This window comes from Candoia aspera, chromosome 1, assembly GCF_035149785.1.
Source record: "Candoia aspera isolate rCanAsp1 chromosome 1, rCanAsp1.hap2, whole genome shotgun sequence".
Lineage (NCBI taxonomy): Eukaryota > Metazoa > Chordata > Lepidosauria > Squamata > Boidae > Candoia > Candoia aspera.
In genome coordinates this window covers 95226837-95245150 of record NC_086153.1, presented here as the reverse complement: position 1 = coordinate 95245150, position 18314 = coordinate 95226837, and the positions used below count along the sequence as shown (strand labels likewise).

At 37.6% G+C, this 18314-nt stretch overlaps 1 protein-coding gene across 1 annotated transcript in view; it reads left to right on the top strand.

The window, feature by feature from the left end:
- The window catches only part of LAMA2 (laminin subunit alpha 2), a 352961-nt gene that overhangs the window by 308249 nt on the left and 26398 nt on the right, over nucleotides 1-18314 (top strand). The window contains exons 48-54 of the mRNA XM_063295339.1: nucleotides 1961-2085; nucleotides 3663-3825; nucleotides 4516-4660; nucleotides 6561-6702; nucleotides 13334-13454; nucleotides 15046-15222; nucleotides 18053-18201. Of these exons, the coding sequence (XP_063151409.1) occupies nucleotides 1961-2085; nucleotides 3663-3825; nucleotides 4516-4660; nucleotides 6561-6702; nucleotides 13334-13454; nucleotides 15046-15222; nucleotides 18053-18201 (1022 nt within the window). The remainder of the gene's footprint in view (nucleotides 1-1960; nucleotides 2086-3662; nucleotides 3826-4515; nucleotides 4661-6560; nucleotides 6703-13333; nucleotides 13455-15045; nucleotides 15223-18052; nucleotides 18202-18314) is intronic.

The following is an 18314-nucleotide window of genomic DNA, read 5'->3' as shown; positions in this document are numbered from 1 at the left end:
CATATCCTCATTTTTGAAACAAAAATGCCTTTAGTTATTTAATGAACCAGAAAAAAAAACTCAAAAATGATATATTAGGACTTCTCATACATACATACATGCATGCACAGACACAAACATTTTTACACAAGAGTTTCAGTGAAAGGTGGCCATATTTCATTATAATCATCCATCCATATACATCAGTAATCTTCTATATCAGTAAGCGATTTGTTCATAAGAGTTGTGGGTGAGTGGATAGCCCTAGAAATTTACATTATAAATCAATTATAAATAAGTCACAAGTAACTTCATGTGTTCAATTGACCAAGTAATTGGACCATAATCTTATCTTTCCAAAATTGAAGCACAAATCTTTTGCCAATAAGGTAGATGCAGAAAATCCATTTGCTTTGTCCAGCTATCAGTTTTGATGTAATAGGTATGTGGGTCAAAGAATATAGGTGAGTAAAAATATAAAGCCCTGTTTCAAAGTCAGATTAATATGTGTAATTACTTATTCCCTGAATATAGCAATTTTAGGGTATCACAAAAATATGTTTTAATGTAGTGCTATTCTTTGTTTGGACCCATAGAATTTTCACTCTCAGAGACATCTTAATTATTAGACTTGATCACTAAATCTTAGGAGGCCAAAAGATAAATAAATTCCACAATCAGTCTTTATAAATACTTGCTATCGATCAATATGTTTGATATGCAGTTTTAAAAGACTGAATAGAACGAGGAATTAGAGATCTCTATTTTGCCTGTACAAGAGGAAATGGTCTTAATGTTTCTGTCATGCTATGGTTTGTTCACAAAAACAAAAAAGTGAATTTGTTGGACCTTTTTGTTTTTGTATATAAAAGGAATGTGCAAATCACTGAGGTTTTTTGAAGGGAAGTATCCTAATGACATAGCCTTCATCTCACCTGCAGACGACTGCAGAGACAGCTTAAAATCATCTTTGGTAATCTTGCTGTTAAAGTGCTTTTGTGTCTTCTTGTGAGACAGATCTTGCCATGTAACAATCTACACACTCTTGAACACATGTACATCAGTCATTCAAAAGATCTCTCCATACAAAACAAATATGCAACATTGGTTGATTTAAACAGGGAAAAAGATTGCTTCTCCTTATGTCCCAAATGACTTTTCCACTGGTCCCAACAAGAATGGGTTTCATATGACCAAATGTCCAACTGGCTTTATTATGTATTGGTTTGGGGGAGGTGCTGCCACTTGGAGTACTCTGATACCATTTTGAGTACTTCATGGAGTACGTCCAGGTGCTGTTTGGTGTCACCACTCACTACCAGCACTGCTATTCAAGCTCCAAAACGGTCTCAGCTGAAAGGTTGATGAGTGGGGTGCAGGAGGGTATAGGATCACTGGGAACTCCCCCATTCCATCCCATACCCTTGTTGACTGCACCCACAGATTAGCTGTATTGTTTTGTTTTGATGCAGAAATGCCAGTCTTTCAGAAAATCTCTATGTATGTTCATTTATTTTATTTATTTGACTTGGACACCATCCGACTTCAGTCAACTCTGGGCATCTCACTGCTTTAAAAAACAAACAGCAATGTGCAATCCAGATAAAATAAACAATAAGCAAAATGGTGAATCTGGCCAACAGCAACATGTACTGTGCCTAGACTCTAGAAGGGGCTGCAACCACCCTCACCTAACTCCTGGGAGAAGACCCAGATCTTTAAGACCCTTGGGAAAGCCATTAGGGTGGGAGACACATGGATCTCAGGGGCAGACTCATTCCAGAGGGCAGGTGCTGTGACAGAGAAGGCACTTCCTCTATCCATGTCATTTATTTCTTCCACTCCTGTTGAAAATGAGACAGTGTGTGGGAACAAACAGCAAAAAACAGCACGCTATGGACAAATACTGCCTTTTGTTTCCAGCTGTAATAGTCTATTAACAAAGAGTTCAATACTTAGCCAGCATACTTTCTCTTTCCAGAAATCTGAGGCTGTAAGAGTCACTACCTTTACAGGATGCATGGGAGAAACTTATTTAGACAGCAAACCAATAGGACTATGGAATTTCAGAGACATTGAAGGAGAGTGTAAAGGCTGTGCTGTCAGGTAAGGTTTTTTCTATAATATTGTTTATAATAACATTGTGGAATGACCACATTATTTAAAGAAAAGTGTTCATGTTTTTTAAAACCCTAAATAGTCCAGTTAAATTATTTATTATATTTAATTATGTCAAACATTACAGTGCACTTTTGTTCATTATCATCATAAAAATGAATAATATATAGTTCATTGACCAACTTTTTGCACATTACCAAACATAAGAGGGCAATGTGACTACAAGAATTTAAAGTCCGTCCGTCCGTCCGTCCTTCCTTCCTTCCGTCCTTCCTTCTCAGTTGCTAAGCATCTCACAGTCTTTTTTTTTTCTAGATATATCTGCTTCTCCTTTTTATATAGGAAATGACATTTTGAAAGACCATAATTTGATTTTTTTAGTATAGGGATCAACCATTTGAAACCCCAATCATTTTTAAAGCCACACTGAAAAATGAAAATTCTATGGCATAGCTCAGAATACTCACTGCCCCCCACAATACACATACACAGGTAAATGCATATTTGAAAATACATAGGAACTAAATATTTACACACATATAAAGTTAATCTTTAAAGCTCTAAAAATATTTCTTCAGTTATATGCACATATAGATGTATAAATAGACACTGCAGAATCAGTATCAATACATGATGACATAAGAATGGTGGTATATGCATCATGACGTCATCATGCAAATTATGCAACTACATAATGATATCATAACATATGATGCAAGTATATAAGCTGTGTCATTTGTGTGATGACATTATAACATACATGTCCACATTTGCCATCTTGTGGATACCAGTATTTGAGCTGTGTGAAACTTTGATTCAAAGCTTTGATTTCAAGGTATTTCTACTTCATTTAGCTATCTGATTCACTGAATCAATGCATCAAATTAAATTGTATTTCTTCAGATCAATAGTTTGATAGATTTTGGTTCATGCACTTATATACTGCATATCAAATCAAATTGATGATAGAATAAAATTTACTTGATTAAATGATTCAGTGGACTTTTACAGGTGCATGCAGACATATTATGAGATGGTTATGTTACGATCAACTTGATTCTAATCAGCTATACAAATCAAATTGAATGGACGATTCAGATAGATTCTGTTGGCAGATTGCTAGGAAAGCCTTTGGCTCAGGAGAGATCAGAAAAGTCACACACCAGGCATTTCTATAAAAATAATTTTATTTACAGAAAGCAAAACATATTTAAAAGCTTCTGCATTCTTACAGGCTCTCAGTGAGAGCTGTTTAACTCAACTCTCTACATGCCTACACAGAAGGGAAACAGAAACTAAAACAAGTCCAGGCAAGTTCTTTCCCCCAGGTGCAAAAATTAACATTCGAAAAGGGGACAGTTGAATTCAACCTCTTCACCTGGCCAAAATGTTTAGTTACCATAGTAACCTTAATCTGTAGTAGAAAACATTAAACAGATTCAACTTTGTCTCAGTAATTCTAACTGAAATTATTATTCTAATCAGCTCTTAGGTGATTCACACACTCTGATATCTAGCAGTTCTTAAAGTCCTATTTAATTAATTTGTGTTTCTTCACATCACAGCCCCCAGGTGGCAGATGGTGAGGGAACTGTTCAGTTTGATGGAGAAGGTTATGCTACTGTGAGCCGTCCCTTAAGATGGAACCCCAATATCTCCATGGTCATGTTCAAATTCAAGACATTTTCTTCTACTGCTCTCCTGATGTATCTGGCTACACTAGACTTGGTAAAACTATATGCTTTTTAGACTTGTGTAGTTAACGTTATGGTATCTGCAAATCCCTGTAAAGAAAAATTAAAATATATATCACTTCATCTGTTGATGAATGTCACAGTGAACACTATGAGCTTTATGACTGTTTACAGATAAAATAAGATAATTTATGAGGACATAGTACAACCATTTTCATAATGCTGCCAACAGTGTAATGCAGATCATTGGTGTACTGTTCTTAGTATTTCTACTGTATATTTTTCTGAAATGAATCTAATGCCTTCATATACAGTAAAATTAGAATTTAAATATGTGATTGAAACACAATAATTTATTTTCACATTACTGTATTTCCTTACTTGGAAGTATGAAATGTGTCTTTGTCTGTATAGCACGCATACACACACACACAGAGTTTATTTTTTTCCAATAAGAAATCACATAAGAATAGTAAACTGAAGTCTTGTGCAGAGAGGTATTTATCTTTCAGATTGGAAGAAGTTGTTCCTACTGTTTGCACAATGGATATATGAGTGTTTAAAAGAAGGGAGGAAGGGGCAGGTGAATTTTGCATAATGGCTGGGGATTGGAGATAATGAAAGGAACATCACTTCATCTAAGATTGATAGATAACAGGAAAAAGTGGGATTTACAGTATGAGACAATTGCTAAATCAACATTTGTAATGTTTCTCACTAACAGAAAGATTTCATGAGCATAGAACTCAATGATGGGCGTATTAAAGTCAGTTATGATCTAGGTTCAGGAACAGCTTCAGTTGTTGGCAACCAGAGCCACAATGATGGGAAATGGAAATCATTCACCCTGTCAAGAATTCTCAAACAAGGTGAGTTCTTGCAGTGATAACAGAAACATCCTAATTATCTTATCCAACACAGCTAACCACCTAATCACAGAGAAGATGATGTATAAAATTGTAGGTTTAGAAAGTTGTGGAGGAAAATGATTTAGTAACTTCTTTTGCTTTCGATTATAGATGGCTCAGGTTAGTTGTGACTGATTGCAGTGTCAAATGGGTCTCTTATGATTATGCTTTGAATGAGGTAGCTTAATTTTCTAGGCATAATTCTACCTCACAGCTACCTAAATTACACTCAGAAATGTATTCCAAGTGAAAAATGTTTTTTCTACGCAGTGCCCTGATGTTTTTTTCAAAGTTCATAGAACAAACCTACGCTATTTCTTTTCAATGGAAGTCAGTTTTATATTTCATGGTGCCTTTCATAGCTTGCATTTCTTAAAGTGCTTTTAAAAGGCAGTGAGTTAAATGCTGCTGGTGTCATCTGTCTGCTCACGATGCAAAGTAGATTCTTTTTGCTAAGTGCCAGCAATCCTTGTTGTAGTGCCAGAAGAAAAGGCTTCCTTTAGATAGCAAGAGTATGTTAAATGTATATGGTAACTATGCTTGCTATTGAATTCCACCTAAAATATAAGAGAAAATGTGTAGGAAATTCAAGCAAGCTGAGCAGAATTTCAATATGATGAATGAACATTTTCAGAAAACTTTAACAGCAGCTGAATAACAGGAGAAAAATGTAATCTAGCATGAGCTTTTCCATCTAAGCACTTTTTGCTAAGACCTGGAATCTGGGAATGAATGTTTTCTCTGCGTGTTCAATAAATTAAAACTTGCCTAGATTTATCTCTAAATTGAGACTGCATTTTTAAGTCATATAACAAGTCCAATTAATCACACTTATTCTGAGAGGCAGAACCAAGTTAATTATTTTCTGAAGCATCTCTTTATGTTCATATGTCTTCACTATTCTGCACTAACTTTATATCTCAGATATAAAGTTCAGATAAATGTCACAATGCATTTGTCTCATGATATTAGGCTATGTGTAATGTAATGCACTGAAGCAGCAGGAATTTCCTCTCTGGTCTTCATCTTTGCAATCCTCATAGTCGCCCCAATCTCCTGCAGCAGATTTCAAGGGGAGGTGGGCAGCAGGGCAGAGAAAGAGAATTCCATCCATCAGTTCAAATGGCAGATAGTCACCACTATCTAAATCTAAATAGATTTACAGCCCTTCCTGTTCCACCTAGTAATGGCAAATCATGTGACATTAAAACATTTTTTACATTAAAATAATATTTTTAAAGGGTCTGTGTGAAAAAGAACTCAAAATCAAGATAGGAAGGGATGGAAAGTAAATGTAAATCCCCCCCCCCTACTGAATGGAGTTGGATGATCTGTAGAGAGTGAACACTTAACACTGATTTCTAAGAAAACAGCAGTGGATGGAGTGAGTAGAAATGCCATGTGTACAAGCAAAGCCTCCAGATCATAATCCTGATTAAATGGGAGGTACTTTGCATGTTTTATTTGTAATTGAATTTAGCATGATCAAGAAAACTATCATTAAGCACAATGGGACTAATTCTAAGGATGAAATAAAACTGTAATAAATTGTATATTTAATTATTATAAATCTTCAGGCACTGCTTCTTTCTTTTCATATTTTATTTCTCTGCTTGCTTGCTTTTGTCTTTTAAATGTTTTCTACTTTAATACTCTTGTTCTTTTAGATTACACTGTATCTCAGCATGAATTTGTAAGGACGTGCTTCCATTCATATGGAAAGTACATAATGTATTGAAAATATAGGTATATGGTACTAACCATAAGTACCATTTGGATAAAGAGAGGAAAAAATATTTGAAATATTTCCAGCTATACACACAAACACACACTTATTAAAAAAAAAAATGTATTTCCCCAGCTAATATATCAATCGTAGACATAGACTCTAACCATGAAGAAATCGTATCAACAGTTTCTACAGGAAAGCACTTTGGTCTGAATCTGAAATCTGATGAGCCAATATATTTTGGTGGGTTGCCGTCACTGAGAAGAAACCTAAGGTAATGTGATTTAAAATATAATTGATCATAAAGATTCATTAGCAAAATCTACCTCATTCATTGAACAATATTAGTACTCCAGGGAAATATACAAAATGATGAGATATAGCCTCCCTTGCGCTCAACTCAATTCTTCTCTGTAGTCTTCAGCTGACCCATTGCATTGCATTGCATGTGTAGCCTGAATTGTCCTCATATTTTGTTGAAGTATAGAACAAGAATGCAGGTTCCCAAACTGATGGTGCCCTCTCCAGCCTTTTTCTTTCTAAAATGCCTGCCTGCCCACCCACACAGAGGGGACTTAAAAGGCAAGACAGAAGAAGGAAGTTCCAGTATCACCTTTCAGGAGTGCCATTTATCAGTTTATTTTTCTTCATTTGCTGAGGCTTAATATAGACTTAAACCGATAAGAACCAGTTCTAGCAAAAAGGAAGCTGTTTGTATAAAGGAATTGCCATATTCCTGCCCTGCTCAACAAGTTTTGAACCTTAGTTTTTCCTAAGAGCCATGCATCAAGAAATAAAGTTGAGAGAGAACATATAACTTGACCCTATTTTGATGATTCCTACAATGGATTTTTCTACTAATTTACATCTCAATTCAGTACCTGAAATTCCTGCTTAGTTGTAAATTATCTTTGTAAAACACATTTCATAGGCTTTCATTTCTAATTCTGTAGGAAGACGTATAGTTATTGGAATTTGTTAGGTATTTAAACTGTTAGTAAATAAACTACGAAACCTTTCTGGAAGCTTACAGAAACATACCTGAAATAAAATAATCTCTGTGCTACAGGCTCACATACTGTACAATCCAGATATTTAGCTATAGCAACTTCACCTTTATCAATTAACAGACATAAAACCTTTTATCAGTTAAGCAGACATAAAACCTCCTTATCCATATGCACAGAGATCTGGAATGAGGAACAGCAAAGCCAAACAACCTTCTGTTGCTTGGTAGGACTGAAAATGCAGCTATTTCTTTATTATTGTTTCTGTTTGCTTCTAATTGGCCATATGTTTAAGTTCTTGGAAGTTCCACTGAGAATCTGTTGAAAAAATGGTTTTCTGCCCATTTTCAACAGGAAATGAAGCAAAATAAGCACTAACAGGCTTAACACACACCTTTATGAAACGAAAACAGAAAGTCTATGAAAAGGGAAAGATTGCATTGAAAATCTCAGCTCTTCCCCCTTTTGTAATAACATTACATCTGTACCCTATCAAATGTATCTCCTTGGCTTCTGTAATATACAGTAATAATTTTTAAAATGTGACTTCTGTCCCCAAAAATATTTCCTGACCCTGCAGATCTTGGAATGAAGTGGCTCCATATCAGTAGTTTTCCAGCTGATAATGTAGACCATTCGTTTCATCTGTTCCTTTAGGAGATTCTAACTGTTCAAAGGTCTTTCATGTGGCTTTCTGTTCTGTGTGGTTCTTACACTGTGCCTCAGCATTGTCTTCTCAGCCTCAGAATTGAATGCCTTCCCACATTAGAAAAGGTGGCATGGGAATTAAAGGGATGTGCTAGGTGAAAGGCAGCACAGCTATTTTACTTTCTCCTCCAGCCTCACACACCAATCACATACCCAGTTGCCTAACCCTAATCTTAATCTTAGCTCTGAAATGGTCCCAGTAATGTGGCCAGAGAACTCCTGTTATTTCCCTCCCTCCCACCCACCCACCCACCACCAAACTACTCTTCATGGTTAACACAATATAAATAAAAATAATGGCAGAAATAAAAGCTAAATAACAATAAAATAACTCAAAAGCAAAGATTATTAGAATGCTCCCCAAGAACACATTTTTCTGAATGCAACCAGGGAACGAGGGCCAGCCAGAACTCCACTGGGAGACTATTCCAAGGACTGGTGCTACTACCAAGAAGCAGCAGCTCCTGGCCTCAGCTTTGTTTAGCTCCCAAAAATGAGACACTAGAAGCAACTTCTCCCTAGATGTTCTAATACAGTGTTTCTCAACCTTGGCAACTTTAAGCTGTATAGACTTCAACTCCCAGAATTCCCTAGCCCCAAACACTGATCTAATAGATCAGGCCAATTGTGGTTGGAGCAACCTGGTGCCAAGCTATAAAGGTCAAATAGGTCAAAAGCAGTGTTTTTAACTGAACCTGCAAACTAATTGGTGGCCAGCACAGAGTCCATATCACATGTGCTCTCAAAGACAGGTGCTCGTTAACACATGGTCTACTGCAGTCTGAAGCAACTGTAGCATCGAAGTGAGCCTTAAAGGCAATCCCAAGTCAAACGCATTGCAATAGTCTAACTGGATGGTAATAAGGGCATGAATCACTGTAGTGAGATCCTCTTGGGCCTGGTAAAGTCACAGCTGGTATTCCAGCTGAAGCTGGGCAAAAGCACTAGCAGAAGCTGCAAGTCTAGTAGGAGCCCCCATATTTACCATGCTTATATCAGGTTGAGAAAAAAAACAAGTGATTAGTTGAGTCCTGCCTTAAGTTTTGACAAACCTTGTTTTGCCTGGGCGAGTAGTTCCCAACTCACAAGACAATGATGCATGGGAAACTCTTTAAAAGAAATATATCACTCTCTAAGATAATATTTGAACCTATCTAAAAATCTGTATCATTAGAAAATAAATGTTGAAAATAATAACAAAATTGTTTTTCCTTCCTTCTCTCTTTTTTATTTTTATTATTTTTATCTAGTATGAAATCAAGGTAAAAGACATAACATTTAAATTGATACTTGCATGCTGTAAGCTTTGCATGGGTTAAGCGCCGCTTGCAACAGGTGGCAAAGCAAAAGCAATTTGTGTATGTCTTTATTCCAGCTGTTGCTCTGGGGCTTGCTCAGTTGGCAACCGATCCTGCTGCAGCAAATCAAGCTACCCCAAGTGTTTAACAGAGACTTGCCACATGCTGCGCACACTTGCGGCAATAGACACTTAGCTAGCTAGCATCTTCACACAGCAGTGTACATCTTGCTGTGTTGGATTTTTGTTTGGTTTGTTTTGTTTTGTTTTTACCCACCCTTTTAAATTAATTAGATCAGGATCCTATTGAAAGTAAAAGTCTAGATATGGCTTATAATAATAATAGCTTTAAAAAGCACTCCAAGTTTCAGCTCAGCATGGATCAGATTAATGATTCATCATAACTGGAAACGTTGGAGGACTGAGAATCTGAAAATATGGGTAGGTTAAAAAAAATTCACTATCTAACCTGGACATTTCAAGCTGATACATTTGGGATGGTTGAGACTGCAATTCCCTTGATCTGAACCAAAATCCAATGCTTTTGGAGATCATCAGCCTGGAGAAACTGAATTCTCACATTTCCATAAAGGCTATAGGAATATCTGTTTCTAGTACATATATTTTTCTGTGTATGTTAAGGAAGTGTCCTTTGAACTGGATAATCCAAATAGTCCAGCAATTTATTTTGAATGGCAGATAACAAGATCTCTTGGTATGCTTGTAAGCCTGACGTAAAGGTGGTCATTCTCATTCCCCTGTTGTTTGCCCCAGGGAGCATCTCATGGGTGAGGGTATACTACTGCCTTGGTAGCTTAAGGTTCTGCATAGCTATCCTGGTAATAATAATAATAATAATAATAATAATAATTATTATTATTATTATTATTCAAATTTCATCACCACCCATCTCACTCAAAGAGCGACTCATTCAGATTTGTTTCTATTGACTCCAGAAGCTGAAATCTCATCTATCATGTGCAGCATTTTTAATTAACTTCATTTTTTTCATTGCTTCAAACAAAACCTCAAAATGGTTTCCAAGACTTCCTTTATACAGATGGGCCCTATAAATAACATGTGTACATTAAATACATGAGGACAGAGATTTTCTTCTTACCAATCTTTGTAAGCTGTGCTGTGTTCCTTTAAATAAGTAATTAAGGAATATCATAGCCTCTACTTAAAAATGAAGTATAAAATCAATTTTGAAATAATTTCAACACTTCAAATTGGTTCAAGTAGATTTTATAGATCATTGTGATTTCTGAGTTGATTTGGAGTTCTCCAACTGGATTTGACAACTTCATTCAGAAAAATGATTCATTCAGAGATTTGATCAAATCACTTCAAATCAAATCTCGGAATCTGGGTATCATACAGCCCAAAAAATAAATATTTTGTCTAGGGTGAAGTAAAGTTATAAAAAAATGTAATCAAGAGTATGTTAGGAACAGAGAAAAATTCACATGGGAGAATAACGCTTGACACAAAGTTAAAGCTAAATTGTGTTTATTATTGCCAGTTCTGCTTCTCTAGCTCTGCTGTGTCCACAGGGAAGCAAGAATAAGCAGCATGCAAATTACAGGATTCTTGCATTAACTTCAGTTGGCAAAATAGAATAGAATGGAGATAGTCCCTTCTTTTTTTAATCTAAACTTGCAAGTCCTGGCAGTTTTCAAGACAGATATGCTATGCTTTGCTGAGATGGCTTCAGCGCACTTGAAAAAAGAACGCTCCCAACAACAGTGAAGCAAAAGAAAAAAGCGCTGTTTGTGAACATTTAAATTGTTGAAAAAGAACGTACTATTACTCTGTACATATACGAATTGTGAATATTTGTGTTTCGTATTTAATGCCAAATTTTAAGTTCTTATTTTCACAAGCATCGTTCACTTGGATGGTAAGTTGGTAAGTGTATAAGTTAGCCATGTAGCTTCTGTACAAGATTTAACTGTAGTCTCTTACGAAATAGTTTTTCCAGGCTAGTGGAGTGGAACATAAATATGATAAAGATTCATAAAAAGTATTTGGTCCTTGGGGGAAAAAATCCTTGGTTTGTTACAATGTGTTGTTGTCATTGTTGTTCACAAATCCTTGAAATTAGACCTTCTGTTCAAGACTTCAGTGTACATAGTAGAATGTATTTTAAATTGCATTTTTGCCTTGTGAGCAAATGTAGTACAAATCAAGTTTAAACAACAAAGGTGCCAACTTACTTTCTGAATTATACAATACTGATGGTTTTAAACAGGCTTAAGGTCAGACTAGTAAATTGCTAGAATATCTTTGAACTGGAAATTCTAGTGTTAGCAAAATAAACATGGACATCTTAGATTATGGGAGGCAAAATATATGTATAACCCAAACATAAAAGTAGTTAACTCTGATTACAGGTAATCCTCAGGTTACGATGACAATTGGGACCAGAATTTCCATCGCTAAACGATGCAGTCGTAAAGCAAGTTGTCATGTGACTGCATTGCTTAGCGATGGCAATCCCAGCAGCCCCAGTTGCTCTCGTAACCCCAGGACTGTGCAGGTCATTAAAGTGAGGACCTCACGTGACCGCAAGGTGGGAAGAGCCTAGAATCCCCGGCAAGCAGGTGGCAGGTGAGAGCTGCTGGTGAGAGCTACAGACAGGGTGCTAGAAAGTGTGGGTGGGTGTTGCAGACAGATGCTGTAATCGAGTGCTAGGGAGCATGGGGGTAGGTTCCTCAGTCAGGGTGCTAGGGAGTACAGGCCAGTGGATGCTATGGAGCATGGGCAGGGGGGTCCTGTGGGCAGGTGCTAGGGAGTGCAGGTCAGTGGTGCAGTGCTGTGGGGTGGTGCTACAGAGCATGAGCATTGGGTGCTGTGGGTGGGTACTGCCTGCCCACTGAGAAGAGAAGGGGCCAGGGCCACGAGTCCTCCATGCCACACGTCACTGCTGGCTGAGGTAATCCTCCCGCAGGGCAGCAAGCCAGGGACATTTCCATGGTGCCTCCCTCACACATGGCCGGGATGCCCAGCAGCGATTCTTGGCAGCTACTCAGTTGAGGGCTTCCCACACAGCAAGGCAGCTTGAGGGGGAGGTGGCAGCAAGGGGCAGGTGCGCCCTGTATAGCATGGCCAACAGAGCCCCCATGCCATAGAGCTTGAGGCCAGCCAGCATCAGTGAGCCCTGTGGAGGGGAGGCAGGCAAAGAAGACAGTAAGTATCACCTGGGGGGGTGGGCAGCAGTGGGGACAGTCATAAATGTGGACCAGTTTCCAAGCACCCAAATTTTGATCACGTGACTGGGGGTGCTGCAATGGCTGGAACTTTGAGGACCAGTCATAAGGCCATTGTTTCAGTGCCACTGTAACTTTGAAGCGTCACTGAATGAATGGACATAACCCACAGACTACCTGTACTTTACTCATTATCATCATTCTGGTCAGGATTTCAGCTTTTTTTTTTTAATTTACTCCAGTTTCTAGTTTGTTTAGAAAGTTTTGTTGTTGTTTATTCGTCTAGTCGCTTCTGACTCTTCGTGACTTCATGGACCAGCCCATGCCAATAATCAAGGGACAGATTGAGTAGTACTGCTCCTCAAATGCTTACAGTACATAAGAAGTTATACAAGAGTTAATTTACTGCTATAGCCATTATATTCTAGAAGAGCAGTAATTCTTTGTAAAAAGAACAAATCATTTTGTGCATATGTATTAATGGTAGGAATTTTTGAGTTCAGGGTTCAGTAAGCCCATGGAATTTTATGCATCATGAATGTGTTGGTCTTTAAGGAAACACTAGGTTTCTTTGAATTGGACCAGTATGAAAATCATATTTTTAATGTGATTTTATAGAACAATTATTTAGGTCCTGGCATGTTTAACCTGAAAATAACTATTTTTACTTTATATTGACAGACCAGAAGTAAACACAAAAAAATATGCAGGCTGTCTCAAGGATATTGAAATTTCCCGGACACCATATAATCTTTTAAGTAGCCCTGACTATCTTGGCATTACCAGAGGGTGCACACTGCAGGTTAGTTCCTGAACTCTCTATTTTCTTCTTGTACAGTCTAAGACTAGTGATTAACATCAGCAAACAGCTAGTTTACAACTTGCACTGAACTAATTAAGAAAGGAGAAACTTGCCATGGGGCATATCTTTGAATAGACTACCTACTCCTTCTTCCACAATATACTATTTGTTATTTTATTAATTATATGAGAATTTCCACAATGGCAAGTTTAATATATATTTGGGTTATTAATATCTTACTTTGCTTCCACTTCCAAGTTAAGACAATATATATATTGACATTTCAAGCAGAGTTGCTGAGAACGATTCCTAAACATAACCTACAATAGTATATTGGCCAAACTAAGCCAATCTCATGTAAAACTAGTGATTTAAATAAAGTGAAATTAAGCACTCTAATATCTCCTGGTCTGGAAAGCAATTAAACCATGAACCAAGCCATGCATAGCTTATTTATGAGTTGGACTCAGCTGACAAACTGAAATGCTAAAATAATAATAATGATAATGGTAATGATAAAAAGTAGTGACAAATGAAGAAGCCTAAATACAATTGGATTGATTTTGAAGTGGGGGGGGGGAATTAAATCCCAATGTATATAATTTACAAAAATAGCATAAACAATAACATAAACAATCAATTATGTAATTATGCAGACTTGTGTTGATTTACATAAATGCAAGTTATGTAAATCACATCAGTTGTCTGGACAGACTGTAGAAACAGACATTCCATTATTTGAGTAGTAAAGTTTGAACGTAGATTTCCATTGCATCCAATCTGTCAAACCAAAGTTTCACTATATGGCAGCTGGGGACCTGGATATCTCAAGGACCACCACCTTTCATATTCACCAGCATGTAAAACCTAGCTTAGATGCCTCTGTATGTGTTCTTATGCGATCTGAGGGTTCCTCCACCGTCACCTTATCTCTGCTGGGTTCTTCCACCATCACCATATGGCAGCCCATATACATTTTGAGCTTTAGCATCACAAGTTTGGAATTAACTTTCTAGGGGTTTTGAGAGAAGCAATCGGTATCATATCTTCCTTGGGTCCTATTCTATGAGGTAGTTTATAGGACAACTTTCATAATACTGGTTATCAAGGTTGCCACCTAGACATCCATGTTGTGCCTTTAAATTCCTTACTGAAGTTTTCCCCTCTCTGTTCTTTCATTAGTTCTGCATCTACTTTCTTTCTGAACTGCTATGTGGCATACCTGATTCTTGCTCATAGCAAGGTAGGGGGTGGGGTGGGGAGTCAACTGACAAGATAAGAAGAGGAACATCAAGGGAATGCCCAACTACTTAATAGTTCTCTGCACTGAGGACTTCAAAGGTACAGCACATTCTGGGCAGCCATCTGCCAATCCTAGATATCCATGACTGAAACTAATAGGATGCTGGAAGGAGCTTCACATAAAAAATTATTTTGGGCTGAATCTAAGTTTAACAAATGTTTTCTAATGCTGAATAATTTAACAGATGGAGAAGTGCTTGTACAGCACTTTGAAATGTAAACTGTTGCACCATTTATTTTGATCTGCTGTTTCAAGCATTTTTTTTATTCAATTCCTTCTTTCTTATAGAATATCTACACAGTCAGCTTCCCTAAACCTGGCTTTGTGGAGATGCCGCCAGTCTCTCTTGAAGTGGGAACAGAAATTCACTTGTCCTTCAGTACTAAAAATGAATCTGGTATCATACTCTTTGGCACCAATGAAATATCTGTACCTCCAAGAAGGAAACGCAGACAAACAGGGCAGGTATGGAATGATAAAAGGGATTGTTTGGTTTATTCTTGCTGGTAACATCATTGGCAGGTATATGCTCAGATTTTGAAATAATTTATTCTGAGTTTAGCTTGCAACAAACCTAAAATGGAATGCAATCTCAAGAAATTTATTCAGAAGTTCTTTTGAAAGCTTTAAAGCAAGTAAACTTTTAATATTTAGTGTATTATTTTAAAACTATTTTAATTGGCAGGACAGAAAGGCAGGGTATAAATCAAATAAACAAAATTTAAAAATAAAGAAGGGCTTTGGTAATAGTATTTTGCTTCAGCTAGTGCTGTTCCTAGAGCAGCATAATTTTTCAAATGATACTTAGGGTTATGATACCATACCATAACATAATATATAATAAATTTAATGTAATATAACTATATAAAAGAACCAGTTTGATGCTGTGGTTAAAATCAAGAAGGTAGAAAACCAGGAAATGTGAGTTCTACTCCTGCCTAAGGTATGAAACCAATGGGATGACTTTGGGCTAGTCAATCTCTCTGAGCCGTAGAAAGAAAGCAAGGATGAACCACTTCCAAAAATCTTGCCAAAAAACTGATTGGCTTGTCCAGGCAATCACCAGTAGTCAAGGTGTACCAAGCAAAACCAAAACGAACCCCACTATATAATATTGGTATATTTTAGTCTAAAAGGAGGAACCTGTGGGAGAAGGAGGGAACGTAAACAGCACAAGGAAAAATGCCCTCCAAAATGTACTATGAGACGTCTGCATCTATTCTGTTGTGTATTTTGAACAATTTATTTATTCATTCATTCATTCATTCATTCTTCAAATTTCTATCACTGCCCATCTCTCCCAAAAAGGCGACTCTAAATAAAGGAGATTCCTTTATTACAGCTAACTCTGTTATGTAGATATCCAAAATTATAGCCATTGTTGTGTTTTTTGCACTGAAAACAGCTGGGGAAATGAAGGAATGAGACAAGAAATTTAAAATAGGACACTTGAAGAACTTACCTATTTTCATTTCCAAACAAACCAATTTTGTCTGCACTTCTTGAACAGAATTGAATTACCTCTTGGCTTTTGCACTTCCCTGAACGTCAGAATGCAGTCTTGGCTTTAAAAAAGTTGATCATATTAGAATGAAATGCATGGAAGACTCAGTATTTTAGGATAAAGTAAATATAACGGTATATTTTGTGGAAAAAAACTGTCAAAGCTTAAATCAATTTTCATGCATATTTTTAAGTGAAAATTGACACACCAAAAGAGAAAAACAAAAACCAGATGATGCAAGCATTCTAATCTCTATCATATCTACCTCTTACCAAAGCTAAAAGCATCTGCGGGTTAAACCGCTGAGCTGTCGATCGGAAGGTCGGCGGTTCGAAACCGCGCGGCGGGGTGAGCGCCCGTTGCTAGTCCCAGCTCCTGCTCACCAAGCAGTTCGAAAACATGCAAATGTGAGTAGATTAATTGGTACCGCTTCGGCGGGAAGGTAACGGCGTTCCGTGAGTCGTGCTGGCCACATGACCCGGAAGTGTCTATGACAACGCCGGCTCCAAGGCTTTGAAACGGAGATGAGCACCGCCCCCTAGAGTCGGACACGACTGGACTTTACGTCAAGGGAAACCTTTACCTTTACCTAGAGGTAGGTAGGTAGGTAGGTAGTGTCTGTGTGTAGATATAGACGTAGGCATAGATGATATAGATACTGTATAGATATAAATGATATAGATAGATATAGATAGATACACACACATATACTATTATTATATTATGGAATGCTGCAGAGTTCAGCCATTTCCCCCTTACGATTTAATATCTACATGAAGCTGCTGAGTGAGGCCATTCTTCAGCATGGGATGAGATATCAACAATATGCTGAGGATACGCAGCTTTGCATCTCTGCCCCAGGCTGGCCAGGAGATACAGTGGAGACCCTGATGGTGCCTGGAGGCTATTGGGGACTTAAGCTGAACTCTAGGAGGTGAAGTGGCTATGGATATGAAACCCTTCTGACTCCAGGGAAAGTCTATCTATAGTTCCAAATGGGATTGCACTCCCCCTATAGAGCAGATTCACAGTCTGAATAATTTTTCCTGGACTTGTGGCTCCTGCTTGAGCAGCAGGTAGAGACCCTGGCCACAAGAGCCTTTGCACAATTACATTTTGTGCAACCTTTCTTCTCTGTCCTCCTGGATTGTGCCATTATGGTCTATTGTTTTTTGTGGTTCTGTTGTCTTTTGATCTCGGTTTCTACTGTTCTGTTCCTCTCAGATCCATTTGGAACGGAGAGGCGTAAAACTGTGAGAAATAAACAAATAATATATAATTGTGTATACAAGCTATATAAAACACAATGTGGGGGTTTGGGCGTGGGGTGTGCATGTGTGTGTACATATACATACATTCTAACTCCTTTAGTGTATGATTTGGGTGAGAAGTTAGAAGAGTTATTTGGGGAAATCTTAATAACACTTTCAGAAGCTATGGCCTGAGTACAATTAAAAACCTGGGTTTCAGTGATTTATGTGGATGATACATATATACTCACTTCCCTTTTTGGTGGCATCAGTACCATAATACAGATCAGAAGTCCATCATACCTTCAGACCATCACCAGTGGCTAAAATTACGCAGGTTCCCCAGATTTAATAGCAATAATAGTAACAACAATTCATTGAATTTGCATGCCACCCAACTAATACAGTAATGGATATTTTTTCTGTGTGTCCTTTTCTGTTATTACCAAAGGAAGAGGCTGTGTTCTCTTGGGGAAAATGATTAGGAAAACATAAAATTAGGAATAAAGGCTTTCTGCTGAAATGCTGGGTGTTCTTGCAGGTGTATTATGCTGTATTCCTGAATGGAGGACGACTTGAAGTACACGTCTCTACTGGCGTAAGAGATCCACGCAGGATCACTGTCACACCTGAGTCTGGCCAGTTTCATGATGGCAGAGAACACTCCATTTGGCTGGAGAGACTTGGAGGGTAATAAATCAGAATATTGCGGGTCCTGCATTAACCTTCCACATTTCTGCCAAGCACCTGAAGCAGTGAGAGAGAAGAATCAGATCACTATGCAGTTTTCATTGAAAAGTCAT